The following is a 16,366-nucleotide window of genomic DNA, read 5'->3' on the forward strand; positions in this document are numbered from 1 at the left end:
TGGTATTACAATACTTTTGTTTTAAAGAAACTTGATCTTTAAAATTGGACGATGGATTTCTTTTATGTTATGAGTTGTAAACTGTTAAGAGTTCATTTTAACCTGTTGTAGAAACACCAAAGGTGTAACACATTGTTAAACCATCCTACTAATGTACGTTATATGCAATGATGCTTTTAATATCACGTCAGAAAATTATATTGTTTGAGAATATATTTACAGTAAACAATATTTGTTATAATCTTCTAATTTAATGTTTGTTTCGCTAGTTGATCTAAAAAGTAAAAATCTAATTGCATACGAATCATAATCCGGTTAATGTAAATATCACAAAACGCTATAACATTCGAATTTTTGAATACGCACTCCTAAGCTCAAAATTAAACAATAAAAAGATCAAACAATGAAAACATCATTAGACAAAATACCAAAATATAAGAAGACTTTGGATATGCACCTCCAGACAGAATAGTTAATTTCCCTCCTAGGCCACCTGCATATAATTGGTTCGAATCTGGTAAAATTTTTTCGGATTTTGATTTTGAACGGCGCTTTTGTGACTGTGATGTAGATAGTTTTCCATTCATTGCATCAAATAACATTGCAGTTGATGACGTTGTTTTCCTTTTCGTGTTCACGTTTTCCACAGACTCTGTTGTAGCAATTATAGTAGTGTCTCTTTGATTGTGTTCCGAAAGTTTCAAGGTCGGGTGAAATGTTGTTTTACTTTTATCAAATTCCCTTGATGCAGTAGACGTAATGTGAGCGAACCCGTTTTCTGATCCTTCTTGCTTTAATGTAGATTTTAAATTGGTTTTTATAATCGGCGAGGTAATACTAGAAGTTGACGTTACAGTTTTAAAATTGCTAGTAGTACCGTCGATAACTTTTCTTGAAGACAATAGTGACGTGAATGGTCTCGCCGATGTCATATCAGCCGAGGTTGACAAGGTCACTGATTGTGCTGAAATGAACAATAAGTTGGTATTCATCATACATATACAGTATATTGTTTTTATCATTACTAATAATATAGATATAGATTCCTACACTGCAACAAATGTATTACGATATTTCACTACTCGAGACAGTTATATTTTATTATTTAAAGCGCGAGGCTTGCCGAGCTCTTTAAATAACTAAAATGTAACTGTCGAGAGTGGAGAAATATCGTAATACAAGTGTTATAGTGTAGGAATCTGTTTCTCTAATGATTTTTATCCTTCTTTTTCAAAAATTTTCAGAAATTTGTGTTCTTTATATGCGACGTCATCAGGCATGGTCGCCTTTTTTCATGACGTCACAATAGGAAAATTGTCAAAAACAGAAGAAAACCAAATATTTAGACGTCATCATCAAATTTCGACTAATCATTTGCGGGAACAGATTTTTCACTAGGGAGGAGAAATATTTTTCTCACACCGGTCAGGAAATGTAAAAATAGAACAAAAATTAGAGAAATGGTATTTTGCTATTATTTATTATGTTCTCTCAAATGGATATATTAAAACGAAGATAGAACAATATGGAACGCCACAGCTGTCTTATGTGGAACTCTGATATTACTTTATGTTGCTTTATTGTTACTTTACTTAATATGGTTTTGACATTACGTAATGATGTTTCAATATAACTTAATATGGAATAGTCATTACTTAATGATATTTCGATAATACAAGATATGGTTTCGTATTGACTTGATATAGTTTTGTCTTTATTTAATATGGTTTTGTAATTACTCGATGTGGTTTTAACATTACTTGATGTGTATGTGACTTAACATAATGTAGTTGATTCGTTACATGATGTGGTCTTGTTATTTCGTAATGATGATTTGTCTATTCTATAAATGGTTTTAACATTACGTAATGATGTTTCAAAATTTGACGATGTTACACTACTTGATGTGTTTGTTTCATTCTTTGATGTGGTCTTGTCATTCTTTGATGTGGTTATCCCATTACTCGATGAGGTAAAACCACGAGACCAATTTGGAAAAACCTATTCTATTTTTAGATAAATTTCTATGTTGTATGTGCCTTGAATGATCTAATTAGTGTTCAAATTAAAGTTCGGGTTACTGTTTGAGTTAAACTTTGAGTTAGTTTTCGAATTCAAGTCATGCTTAAAATTAAAGTTCTAACTAGCATTGAGTTTCTAGTTGGACTTCGAGTTTGAGTCACATTAAAAGGCATGCAGAGTTCTAGTTACAACTTTAAATTTGAGTCACTTCTTCAGGTAGAGTTTGAGTAAGATTCAAATCTAAGTCTTATTTAGATAAATTAAGATTTCGAGTTGAAATTCGAGCTATTTTATATGTCTTTCTGAGTTCGTCATTAAATTTTCTATCGCGGAACAAGGGCTTCCGAAAAGAAGATTCTGGGATATGCGTACTAAATAAACAATGTTGCCGTATACAAAACGCAACATAGGATTTGAAATAAAGTTAGCTGTGTTGTGATTGCCAATGAGACAACTATCCACCAGAGATTAAATACAGTAGGTGTAAGAAATTATATATAGGCAACCGTACAGCCTTCAACACTCCGTATAGAACAGGTTTTTTCCGAATTGGTCATATGGTTTTACCATGGGATTACCACATCAAAGAATGACAAGACCACATCAAATAATGAAACAAACACATCAAGTAGTGTAAAATCGTCAAATTTTGAAACATCATTACGTAATGTTAAACCATATAAAGAATAGATAAATCATCATTACGAAATAACAAAACCACATCATGTAATAAAACTACTACATTACGTTAAGTCACATACACATCAAGTTATGTTAAAACCACATTGACTAATGTCACAACCATATTGAATAGTGGTGAAACCACATCGAGTAATGACAACACCATATTGAGTAATGACAAAACTATATCAAGTCAATACGAAACCATATCGTGTAATATCGAAACATCATTAAGTAATGACTATTCAATATTAAGTTATATTAAAACATCATTACATAGTGTCAAAACCAGATAAAGTAAAGACAAAACAACATAAAGTAATATCATAGTTCCACATAAGACAGCTGTGGCGTTCCATAGAACAATGCCTTTCCTTATTGAGAACATGTGCCTCGAAAAAAACAACTTGTTACCCTGTCATCATAAGTAGAAAATTCAGCAATTAGTGCGTGCATTTTTTATTGAAAAAGGAGCACCTGAGATCCATCCCATTTTTTGGTGGGGTTTGTTTTGCGCAGTCTTTAGTTTTCTATATTATGGTTTGTGTACAACTACTTGTCTGTGTTTTTTTCTCATTTTTAGCAAAGGCGTGGTCAGTATTTTCGACTTATGAGTTTGAATGTCATGCTCTTGTACAATTGACAAACGACCAAGATGTTAACATTTCTGTATATACAGTACATGTCTATGAAAATACAACTTTGATTAAGAACGACACATAAAGTGCCAATGACAAATTATCGTCTGCCATTTTATTTTTCTACTTACTTAAATGTGACTCCAGTTCATTTGTCTGGCCATCCATTTTATCTTTACGACGTAGTATTTTTATTGGCTTGCTAACTAGATGGAATATTTCTCTTGAAGCTTCCCGTTTTCCTCTGTTAATTCTGGTAGAGTTACAAGTTCTGTCACAGTCGTCAATATTATGCTTTTCTGATTTCAGACATACGAAAGCATCGCAATGGATGTACACACTATCAGTGGTATCAAACCTGAATGCCCGATAACGGAATCCAAATGATGTAGAATTCAGAGGGTAGAAACCAAGTGTTGGCTCGACTTGACATCTTTCAAGAAAAAAAAAAGATTATAATGATATATGTCGTGTTTGTCTCGAATTTTAGGACAGACAGAAAGAGTTTGCATATGAAGAGTATATTTTCAAAAAGTTTAAAGTTTAGACATGTTAGAAGATGGAAATTCTCCATTAAAAATTTCAAATTTCAAACTTTAAGATAAAGAGAGTGCACCTTAAAAACACAAACAGAGAACAGAAATAATAGATTTAAGCACAAAGAAAAGAGGATAGTTGTGCATTGAAACTTAAACTTTTATACTTAAGCCCTAAAAACAGCAAATGCAATTGTTATTGTGTTCTGTTATGAATTATAAAATAAGCGGCACTGATGAGTTAAATGTAGACGAATCGTGCGTCTGACGTATCAAATTATAAGTCTGATACTTACTATTTACTATTTGTTAAAGAAATTTGTACAGTCTATAATTGTATAACTAGCTTTCTTCGAAATAAACTTGCAGAGATGATACTTGCATAATTGACTTATTGCTAGATATGATTGAAGAGATGGTATTAGCTGTTTTAAAACTTACTTATTGCTAGATATGATTGAAGAGATGGTATTAGCTGTTTTAAAACTTACTTATTGCTAGATATGATTGAAGAGATGGTATTAGCTGTTTTAAAACTTACTTATTGCTAGATATGATTGAAGAGATGGTATTAGCTGTTTTAAAACTTACTTATTGCTAGATATGATTGAAGAGATAGTATTAGCTGTTTTAAATCTTACTTATTGCTAGATATGATTGAAGAGATAGTATTAGCTGTTTTAAAACTTACTTATTGCTAGATATGATTGAAGAGATGGTATTAGCTGTTTTAAAACTTACTTATTGCTAGATATGATTGAAGAGATGGTATTAGCTGTTTTAAAACTTACTTATTGCTAGATATGATTGAAGAGATAGTATTAGCTGTTTTAAATCTTACTTATTGCTAGATATGATTGAAGAGATAGTATTAGCTGTTTTAAAACTTACTTATTGCTAGATATGATTGAAGAGATGGTATTAGCTGTTTTAAAACTTACTTATTTCTAGATATGATTGAAGAGATAGTATTAGCTGTTTTAAAACTTACTTATTGCTAGATATGATTGAAGAGATAGTATTAGCTGTTTTAAAACTTACTTATTGCTAGATATGATTGAAGAGATAGTATTAGCTGTTTTAAATCTTACTTATTGCTAGATATGATTGAAGAGATAGTATTAGCTGTTTTAAATCTTACTTATTGCTAGATATGATTGAAGAGATGGTATTAGCTGTTTTAAAACTTACTTATTGCTAGATATGATTGAAGAGATGGTATTAGCTGTTTTAAAACTCACTTATTGCTGGATGTGATTGAAGAGATGGTATTAGCTGTTTTAAAACTTACTTATTGCTAAATAAACTTGCAGAAATGGCATCGTAGCGATTATAAGTTGGTGTAGCTCTGCACATTGGAACTATAAGCTTCAAGTCATCTTGTACAAAAGATGTAAGCGATACAGCCACATTTAACCATTCGCCGACATATAACCTGACTGGATCAAGTAATTCGATAAAACACGTGTCATTGCATGGACCCTGTTGACGGTAAAATGACATTGTTATAAAAAATCTTCCAAAAGCCGTCTTTGTAAACGCGTCAGTGATTGGTGTAAATCCTTTTGATACCTCAAGGTTACGGGCAAATATACAGGTCACATCGATCCAATAAGTATTATCACGTATCACATGAAGTTGTACCATTGTGTATTTATAGCCTACTTGGTTGGTGTAAAATATATGAGTTGCATTTCCCTGTGAAAAGTAAAACCATTGAAAAATATTAAAAAATTGTTTTAACACTTACAATGGCATTTACAAGTTTGAAACAATATGAATTGATATGATTTCAATACATGACTGTTGTACAAGTGAGTGGTCTAGCTAGCTTTAACATCAGGTTAAATCAACCATTGTCTATATAAGAAAATGCCTGTACCATGTCAGGAATATGACAGTTGTTATCCATTTGTTTGATGTGATTGAGCTTTTGATTTTGCCATTTGATAAGGGACTTGCTTTTTTTTAATTTCCATTGTTTACAAATGTTACAACTCACATATTAATAAGAAGGTGTGGTATGATTTCCAGTATATAAAAATGTAATGGTTAATCGTTAAAAGGGGAGTATGAAATGATTTATTAACTAAAAAAAATGAAATCACAAAAACAAAAAAGGAAAATACCTATGTGAAGGAATGATGAATATAATGAAGAAAATAATATTTTAAAAAATGTCACATAACACTACAGGGAGATAACTATGTAAAAGTCAGTGTAACGCTTTAATCACGATATATTGTTCAGGAATATTAGGTTGTGGCTTAACGTTTTTGAAATATCTATATTTTTGCCAAATGGGCAAAGGAAATGTTTTGTCAAAATTTAATCAAAATTAAACGAACCAAATTTATATTAGTTAAGAGGTTTATATAACCAGCTTCAACAGCTTTAAGGGCTAACATTCAAACCCAACGATGCATGATATCCAATTCTATCAAAATTAAAGGAACCAAATTTATTTTAGTCAAGGGGTTTATATAACCAACTTCAAGAGCATTAAAGGATAACATTGAAACCCACCGATGCATGAGATCCACATTCCTCAGTAAAAGGTATGATAATCGACACAGTTGAAGAATTAATAGCTTTTGTCAAAGTACACAATCTGCTATTATTTTTTACGGATAAATGTTCAGTGAGTAGGAATCTATCTTGGTATCGACTAAATTGAACGTTGAATGTCCCATTTGTACACTCCATGGTTGGAACTGGTACTGTAAATATAAGTTATGTGTTACAAGACATACTATATCTAATTTCGTTTTAAAGTAATGTTCCAATTTGACATGAGCGGACAAGTCTCTCAAATTCCATTTAGAAATAAAAGTTTAACTAGAATTAAAGGGATAGCAGATTTTGTTATAAACAATGTATTGAAAACAGATCCATGTTATGTTTCGTGTATTAACTTTTCTCATCTGACTTTCTAAAAAACAACATTATTTTGAGTTTACTCGTAAATGTTTGACCCAGTAGTCAGCACTTTTTGTGCTGACATGAATTGTCATTGATATGATTATATTTATAAATTTACTGTTTACAATATTTGTGATTTTTTTGAAATACTAACTTTAAAGGCTTTTCTACCTCAAGCATAGATTACCTTAGCTGTATTTGGCAATTTTTCGGAATTTTGGTTCTCAATGCTCTTCAACTTCGTACTTTATTTGGCATTTTAAACTTTTTTGGATTCGAGAGTCACTGATGAGTCTTTTGTAGACGAAACGCGCGTCTGGCGTATATACAAAACATGCTAAATTCAGTCCTGGTATCTATGATCAGTTTATTTACAACAACTGGGTCGATGCCACTGCTGGTGGAGATTTATTCTCCGAGGGTATCACAAGCCCAGTAGTCAGCACTTTTTGTGCTGACATGAATTGTCATTGATATGGTTATATTTATAAATTTACTGTTTACAAAATTTTGGAATTTTTTGAAATCCTAAGGCTTTTCTACCTCAGGCATAGATTACCTTAGCTGTATTTGGCAAAACGTTTAGAAATTTTGGTTCTCAATGCTCTTCAACTTCGTACTTTATTTGGCATTTTTAACTTTTTTGGATTCCAGCGTCACTGATAAGTCTTTTGTAGACGAAACGCGCGTCTGGCGTATATACTAAACATGCTAAATTTAGTCCTGGTATCTATAATGACTTTATTTACAACCACTGGGTCGATGCCACTGCTGGTGGAGATTTATTTCCCCGAGGATATCACAAGCTTAGTAGTCAGCACCTTTTGTACTGACATGAATTGTCATTGATATGGTTATATTTATAAATTTACTGTTTACAAAATTTTAGAATTGTATGAAATACTAAGGCTTTTCTACCTCAGGCATAGATTACCTTAAGTTAGCTGTATTTGGCAAAACTTTTAGGAATTTTGGTTCTCAATGCTCTTCAACTTCGTACTTTATTTGGCATTTAAAACTATTTTGGATTCGAGCGTCACTGATGAGTCTTTTGTAGACGAAACGCGCGTCTGGCGTATATACTTAACATGCTAAATTCAGTCCTGGTATCTATGATGAGTTTATTTACTCCTGAATTAAAATTAATTTAACGTACTTTTAATTACTGCGACTATTATTTCATAACTCTACTTGTTTCCATATTTACAGTTATATGATTTCACAATATTTTTCTCAATAAAATGAAATCACAATCAACATTTAAATTAAAAACAAACAAATGCTTTTAGCAAATATAAAAACAGCTGTACCCTATGATATGTTTGTATATTTATATGAAGTCATAAGGTGAGTTGAATGAATTTACAGGGTCTAGAAATTAACAGATTCAAATATAACAATTAAATCCATTTGTTTTCATCAACTGAATCATTATCTTCAATTACTAGTATACAAATAGAATGGAAATCAAACTGTTTCAAGAAAAATATTGAATTCACCTGGTGGTCTTTCATTCTTAAGAGGAATACACGTGACACTTGCAAATTCTTGATGTTCTGGTCTGCAGTTATGTATGGACCAATCTAGTCTTTTACAATCTCTTATGTCTAATTCATTGCCTGTACACTCTACATCATCCAGCAGGTAATTAGTGCTAACTTGATTAATACCGGCAATCATTTCTTTAGGTCCACCAGCTTGAACACAATACAACCTGTCAAATATTATTAATAATATGAGTATTAACTTAAGGTAAATTAATATATTTTGGATAAAAAAAACCCAAAAATATGAAGTATTTTATATAAGCTTCTTATCATAAGTCATAGTACTAGGAGGTATTATTGACTCAATACAAAGAAAATAGATTCTAAAGGATTTCCGAAAATCCTTGATTTTGTATAAGTTTTTCTATTCTACCAATTATATTAGTATGCAATGAAATACCATATGCATCATGATAAAGTTGATCTCAGCTGCTTATCTTAAGGCATGCTACTTTGTGTGTGTGATTTCTTCATAGTATTTTATTCATTAGATCTAATTTAAAAGAAATTAAAATATAAGTCCGAGAAATCTGAGATAAGTAATGATTTTTAAAATTATAAGTATTTTTGTATCACTGACATCAAAATTAACAATTTGTTGTTTACTTTGAAATTAGTTTTTAGGATAGGCCATTTTACTGGCTAATGAACCTACCCCTCCTCCGTAAATGTAAACTTCCAAGTTCAAATAAATAACTCCCTTATTTCAATTGGTTTTTGTTTAATGAACTTCAATAATCTTTCAATTAAGTGCTTAAACATTATTTCATCTTTTCGTCGTATATAAACTGAATGTGTTAAAGTTTTTGATGTTGCCATTTGAAGGGGGACTTTCCTATTTGAATTTTCCTTGTATTTGACATTCTTTTAGTTTTACCTTTGAATGCTGCACAAAAACATATATCTACGGTATGTGTTTATTTATTGTTTTAGGCCGTCTGATGACATTTAGCTACTGATGACATTTAGCTACTTACGGATTTATGTTTTTTTTTGATTGACTGTGTAATTGTTGATTGCAATTTGTCTACACACAGGATATTACGGGCTTGAAAAATCAACAAAACAAATCTGTCAATCGTGTAAGACCTTATATTGTCAAAGGTTTGCAAATTATTTAGTCGCTACGGTGCTTTTTAGATAATTTATTATCAAATTGAATATTTTTTTTTGTTTATTTCCCTTTATCTGAAAAACCCACGATCATTTAAGGAATTTTTTTTCTGTCTATGAAGAAATAACATAACAAATTTGACACTGAATAACGCGCGTAGCGGGTTATTTAACAGTGCGCAACACATTTTTTTTATGTTATTTCGAATAGACAGAAAATAATATTACAGTTATTTCTTATAATTTAATTCTAAATTCCATTTTAAACCGTAGAAAACCATGAAAAAAACGTTGATGACGTCACGGTCACATGACTAAATTATGTCTATGGGCTAATAAAAAAATAACGTCAACCAATCAGAAGACGCGTTACATCCAAAATTAAATTATACAAGAATAACTTGTTCAGACACAAAATAATGACATGTTAAATAACAGAACTGAACATTAAATTTCATGCCTTTTTATCAGTAAATGTCAATTACATACAAAAACTAAATATTCAAAACTTACTCAAAACAGAGCATTCGACATATCACTTTGGCATCGTTCAGGCTCCAAAGGTCGTCACAAATGGATCCCCATACACCATTGTGTTTTATCTCTACATAGCCTATTCCAATAAGATTCAAGGGCCCGATAAGGCGTACATCAAGGTTAGTTCTATAATTTGGACCTACAAAGTCAATGCTGAGATAGATTAAGAAAACAAGAAAACAAGTTTCACATTTAGTTAAAACAGATGTGTTTCTTTATCACTAATTTAGTAATACAATTGATCATGTTCTTTTAATTATTGATCGTATAACTTATTACTCATTATATATATATATATATATATGGCGTTATTGTTTTAAGAACGATGCGTCTTAATTTGAAGACACTACTCGGACATAACTCAGTTTTAATCAAATGCGCATAACACGCAAAATGTTAGCCCCTATAAAGTTTATTCTATGATTAAAAAACAAACTACAGAACTAAAAAGTAATTTCTGCTGTGTAATTAAAAGTTGTGGTTAAACACTTTAATTTGCTGTCTAAAAAAAGGTTTATTAGACTGAAACACAAGAAAAAAATCGTTAATGCATGTTTTGAATTTAGAACACAAGTTAACTTCTTTAATGCATTTTTATTTATTTAACGCTTCAATAACGAGCATTAGGAAAGATATATGTAATCATGTTTATAATGCAAAACTTTTAATAAAACGTTTTAACCAGGCCAAATGTGTGTGTAGTAGTTTGTTTAAATCAATAGTATACAATTATATTGATTCACTATTTATCACATGTTGAACACAAAAAAAATGAATGGTTGAACAAATCCAAACAACAGTGAATTATTTGCCTTAAGACTGTTTCAACAGATTTTTAAGTTCGTTCTTATCTTGTTCTGTAACAACACTGTCCCTGGTTAGGGGAAGATTGGGGATCCCGCTAAAATGTTTAACCCCGTGCGTGTCCCAAGTCAGGAGCCTGTAATTGAATGGTCGTCGTTTGTTTATGTGTTACATATTTGTTTAACGTTCATATATTGTACATAAATAAGGCCGTTAGTTTTCTCGTTTGAACTGTTTTACATTTGTCATTTCGGCGCCTTCTATAGCTGACCTGTAGTTTTTAATTTCTGTGTTATTTATACTTTTTGGAACTTTTTGTGGCTATACTTTTTGAAACTTTTGGATTATAACTCTTCGTCTTTTATATAAGCTTTGGATTTTACATATTTTGGTCACGAGCATCACTGAGGAGACATGTATTGTCGAAATGCGCATCTGGTGCAGAAAAATTGGTACCGTTAATGTAATTAATCTCTGGTCTCATTGGCAGTCAAATCACATCTTCTTCTTTTATATATATGAAAATTATTTTAACACATAGTGCTTGATTTATATTTATATAAGAAGATGATGATCAAGCGACGTTCAGGACGGTAATTCATTTACGAGTTTGATCTATTGTCCTTATCGTAAACAAGATAGATAATTTTTACTTACAATTTGATGGTTGTTGTATTATTTGAGAAGTTATTGACGAATTCGAAATTTGCATGGAACGTGAATCGATGTTGCAGATAACACCAACGTCTTCCTTGTGATTACAGTTTGATGCATTCAAATACTTTGAATTTGTTTGGCATTGATTTAAGTATTGCTCATTCCCTTGACATACCAGGTCATCAAGCCATATAGGTCCAGTTCCTGGCCCAAATCTATGATCAAGCACTGCTATACCACCGTTACTAAATTGAAAGACGGATAGTAAAAAAGGGAATTAAAAAATAAATTCTACTACAAAGAAAAGACAAGGAAAGATAACTTAAATATCTCTTAAACAACCACTAAAATAATAAAAAGAAGAATTGTATAAATTGAGCTAAAAAATATTTTAAAAATCATGGTGGGTATAATCAAAATAAAATATAATACGGAAAAATTTATTATGATCACAATTATTTACATATTAATTAAAGTAAGCTTCATGAACGATTATGATGAACTGAACACGATATGAATATTCACTATTTTTATAACAGTAAACGATAAAAAACAAATTCTGTATATTATGTTTAACAAATGAAAGATCTTGCCGCAAGAAAATAAGGTTGCAAAAAAGTTATTTCTGTTTTTAAAAGACACTTTCCGTGACAAGTAGCTTATGCAAAAATATTGTTTCCGTATCTACGTATTTCACCTATAATCATTTCGAACGAAGTGTAAAACTTTTTAAATTGTTAAACGTTACAAATATTAATCCAGTGTGAACTTACAACTTCTGAGAGGAAACATTTCAATCGTTGTCAATTGAGAACAAACAATTAAATGCAACGGGGACCAACAGGATCATAACGTTTAACCTCTATCTTAACAGGTAAATGATAACTGTAGAGTATCTCCTTGGAGCACTAGGCCACGGTAATATTTTTCATTATTAAAAACAATTACCCTGATATGTTATATTTTAATTAAATTTAATCCATTAGCGCTATATTAAGTTTCTTATCACATTAACATGATACAAAAAAGACATTTATTTATACAATGATAGTATTCATAAAAACCTCAAACTAGATAAAAAGTTTTCATCAATTCCAATTTAATCTTTGTCAATAAGTATAGGTAAAAGGCATACATACTTATGGTTTAATACTCTGCAAACTACTGTGGCTGCGTTGTTATCAAACTTGTCATCACATACAGTTCCACTGGTTCCATTTATTCTTATTTCTACTCGTCCTTGAAGGGCGGTATGATTCTTACCAGCTAATGTGTAAATTCCTAGGCGTTGGGCTAAAATGTGATGAAATAGAATTTAAATTTCGTGTTAATAACCCTAAATTTATCAGAGTATAGCATGGTTTACACCTGTTCTGGCATTGCTGACAGTAGCTTCTTGAAATAAAAATCTCTTCTAGAATGGGTGATAAAACAATAACTGTGTACTCATGCAAAGTGAGATACCGACCACATTCGGATTATAAGATCTAGAAGTTTAATTTTTGTATTATGATTTAGATTTGTCAAAGCCAGATTCATATTCAAAGTTATACTAATTCTTAGTACATACTTTTTAACCGTATCAATAAAGTTCTGTCGCTACAATATACAAGCTCCGTATCTCCCGCACACAAGATAAAATTATAGAAAACAAAGTGCATAACAGTTGACAAACGCCAACAAAAAATGGATCGAGAAAAAATACTCTAAAAAAAGGAGAATTCTTCGTTTAAATAGAAGTAACAGACGTTTGAATAGTTAGAGATAAATAAATTGTGTACCCAAAAGATGTAGTCCAAATAACTGCGGGTATAGTCGAAAATATAAACATATCTATGAAGTGCTATTTTTTGATCTCTTGATTTAGTTTAGTCATACACAGTGATTCATATAAGTGCAAGCATAGCAAGATGATCAAAGTAAAAATCTATTTTCTACACAAATGATAACCCCCTAGTGGTATATTTTATCTCTAAGGAATTTTGTAATTTAATGATTTTCTGTCACCAGTTTAAATTTCTTTGTCTAATGTAAACCAAGATTATTACAGCGCAGTTTTGATTTATCAAATCCTTTTTTATGAAGTTTGAACTTTTTCAGAGATTTTTGTTTGAAATGCAAAAAAAAAAAAAAAAATCAAAAAAAAAAAATCTTTTATATTATCGTATATCCTTTTAACAGTCGGATTTAATTTGTGAGCCGATGCCTGGGATTTTTACGGATTGATAATTCATTTTCATCATCTGTTGCTACAAATATATACAAATAAGCCGATGTGGTACGATTACGTTGGAGACAACTGACCACATGAGATCAAATGACCGAGAAAAAAGCAACTTAAGATAGATCAATGTATGGTCTACAACAATAAGTAATAAGCATACCACATAGTCCACTTTAACATACCTCGAAATATAAACGGCCTAATTCATATACAAACTAATGGCATGTTATGTCTTTCTTGGTATCAATTACACGAAGCTCATAATAATGTAATTGAAACCCAAATTATTGCAACCGAAAATGTAAAACAAAAAATAATTACATTTAGTACTAACGGAATAAAAAAAAATATCCATAAAGAAGCTAGAGCACTTCTTGTTATTTTCATCTTAAGTTGGAAATAGTTATTTCCATAGATTCAATGTCAATTTGTAGTCGCATCACGTTTCTTAAAAATTAGGGTGTCAATTAGGCGTGTTTGTGGAATAATTTCAATTTCTTTAGATAGTAATTTCAGCCTCACAAAATCAAAATTTAGACATATATTAGATATATATTGCTCTTATTTCGTTTTTTGTGTTTAGTTGTTTTGTTTTTCCTTATTTCCTAGGTTAAATATATAGGAAAAACACGACATTTATGTAATTCTGATAATAATCTAATAATTATATTTCTGTAATAGGTAGATTTGAACTCTCCCATAAGTTTATCTTATAAAATAGCATAAGAAATTATCATTTATTTATATCAACTTTAAAAACTTATTGATAAAAAATGATATTTTGCCTAAATAAGAATGTATTGTCACTTTTGTAGGAAAATTTTTGTAATAGCGGTATTTGAATACATGGTACCCAAAGGACGCTTACCTTGAATGCATACGTATGTACAACAAAGAAGCAACAATCTTAAAATCATCATGTATCAGTTTTGGAATAGGTCAAACCATTTATGCACCTAAACGAATATCTTTTCTGCGTTTGTGAAATACAAAACGTGTTTTTGCATGCAAATAGTTTTCGCTCAATATATTTTAGATAAAACTATCTATTTTACACGAATACCATATCAACCTTTTGTTGTTATGTTGTTATGTTTAAAAAACAATCAGAGACATCCAATTGGTTCAGAGTTTATCTTACGTGTCAGTGTAAAGCATATTCAAAGGATTTATTTCAAAATTTAAATGTTTTTGGAAAAAATACTATATTAAGATAAATAACAATAATATCATAGTCAAATAATGTTTACTCTTCATAGCACTTGACGTAATTATCAAGGTTCTGTTTGACCTTTTTATATCAATTTGAGAAGGGTGTATGTGTACGCAATTGGAATACTGTGACGAATGAACAGATTCATCCTTAATTAACGTATTTTGTCTGCATATGATTATTGAATACACTTAAAAGATATGATGAATATTGTTTTTAGCATGCATATTCGAGAAAAAAGAAATCGATTTTGCTTTAAGATCACCTGGAACAATAATGTTCAGCAAAATAAGACATGCAAAGTGTATTTTGACTAACATGCAACCGAAAAATATTCTGCTTTTGATTCAACTACTGGACCAAATTAAACAAAACTTGACCCCAATCCTTATAAGGGTATATAATACTTATTATAATTCTTTTAAACTTATTCTACATGATTCCTGAAACCACAGCGAAAAAAAGGTAGCCACACTAGCTCTTTGGAGCTTCTAGTTTTTTCTTAGACGAGATTATATTTTCAAAAGCGAGGGATTGGTATGATTGTTTGTTTTGTTTTGAAAAAACATAGACATATAAAATGTTTATACAAGATCATTCATTTCGACGAAGAACCCTGGAATAAGTTGAGCATACACTAGTGAAAAAAATCAAAGTCATATCCGATGAAGAGTATTTAAAAGTTAGGTGCACAGAAATATTTAATTTTAGTCCATCTTCAATTAAACTATAAATGCCCTCACCTCTTTATCATACAAAAAAAAAAATGAAAAAAATATATGCACCTTATACAAAGGAAAAATACTGAAAACTGGACTTTCATGTAGAACTGGTATTGAATTTAATAGAACTCCCTATATCTTCAATCGTTTATCAATAGTAAAGTACTAATTATAAAATTGGTGACATATACAATCTTGAAATAAAAACTTTTCATTACTGTTATACTTTACTTATTCGTGTTATTGATAAAACTATTCAAAAATTAAAAATGCTATACCTTAAATGTACATATATATACTGAGGGTTTTAAACATGTTACAGTGTTAGTAGTTCAATTTGTTAATTTGACTAGACAAGTTATATTTTTTCACATGTTATTGTATTGATATAACACAAACATATTTTTAAACTGAAAGAAATGCAACACTTACTTAACATACCATTCCGAAAGTACATTTTAAATAAAGAGTTTTCTGTAAACAATGTCTGGGATTTCGTTTGAGAAATATAGACTTTATCACTGCAACAAGTGTGTAACGATATTTCTCCAATCGAGACAGCCACAGTTTACTATTTGAAGCTCGAGGCTTGCTGGAATATCGTTATACACAAGTTATATTCATGGTGAATTTTTCTTTCTAATGATTTGTATCCTTTCTTTTGAAAGATTTGTAGAAAAGTGTGCTCTTTATATGTAATGTCTTCAGAAATTGTCGCCTTTTTTTGTTACGACACAATGAACAATTTAG

General features: G+C 30.5%; 1 protein-coding gene across 1 annotated transcript; it reads right to left on the minus strand.

The window, feature by feature from the left end:
• Positions 1–195: 195 nt before the first annotated feature.
• Positions 196–14,686, minus strand: LOC139500607 (uncharacterized). The gene is made up of 9 exons (XM_071289360.1): positions 14,550–14,686; positions 12,597–12,750; positions 11,458–11,702; positions 9,973–10,135; positions 8,299–8,513; positions 6,404–6,597; positions 5,169–5,575; positions 3,473–3,774; positions 196–964 (listed from the first exon to the last, which is right to left on the minus strand). Exons 1-9 carry the CDS (start codon positions 14,599–14,601, stop codon positions 381–383), a joined length of 2,316 nt encoding a protein of 771 aa, XP_071145461.1. The 5' UTR covers positions 14,602–14,686; the 3' UTR covers positions 196–380.
• Between the last annotated feature and the right edge of the window lie 1,680 nt (positions 14,687–16,366).

Source organism: Mytilus edulis, chromosome 13 (assembly GCF_963676685.1).
Source record: "Mytilus edulis chromosome 13, xbMytEdul2.2, whole genome shotgun sequence".
Lineage (NCBI taxonomy): Eukaryota > Metazoa > Mollusca > Bivalvia > Mytilida > Mytilidae > Mytilus > Mytilus edulis.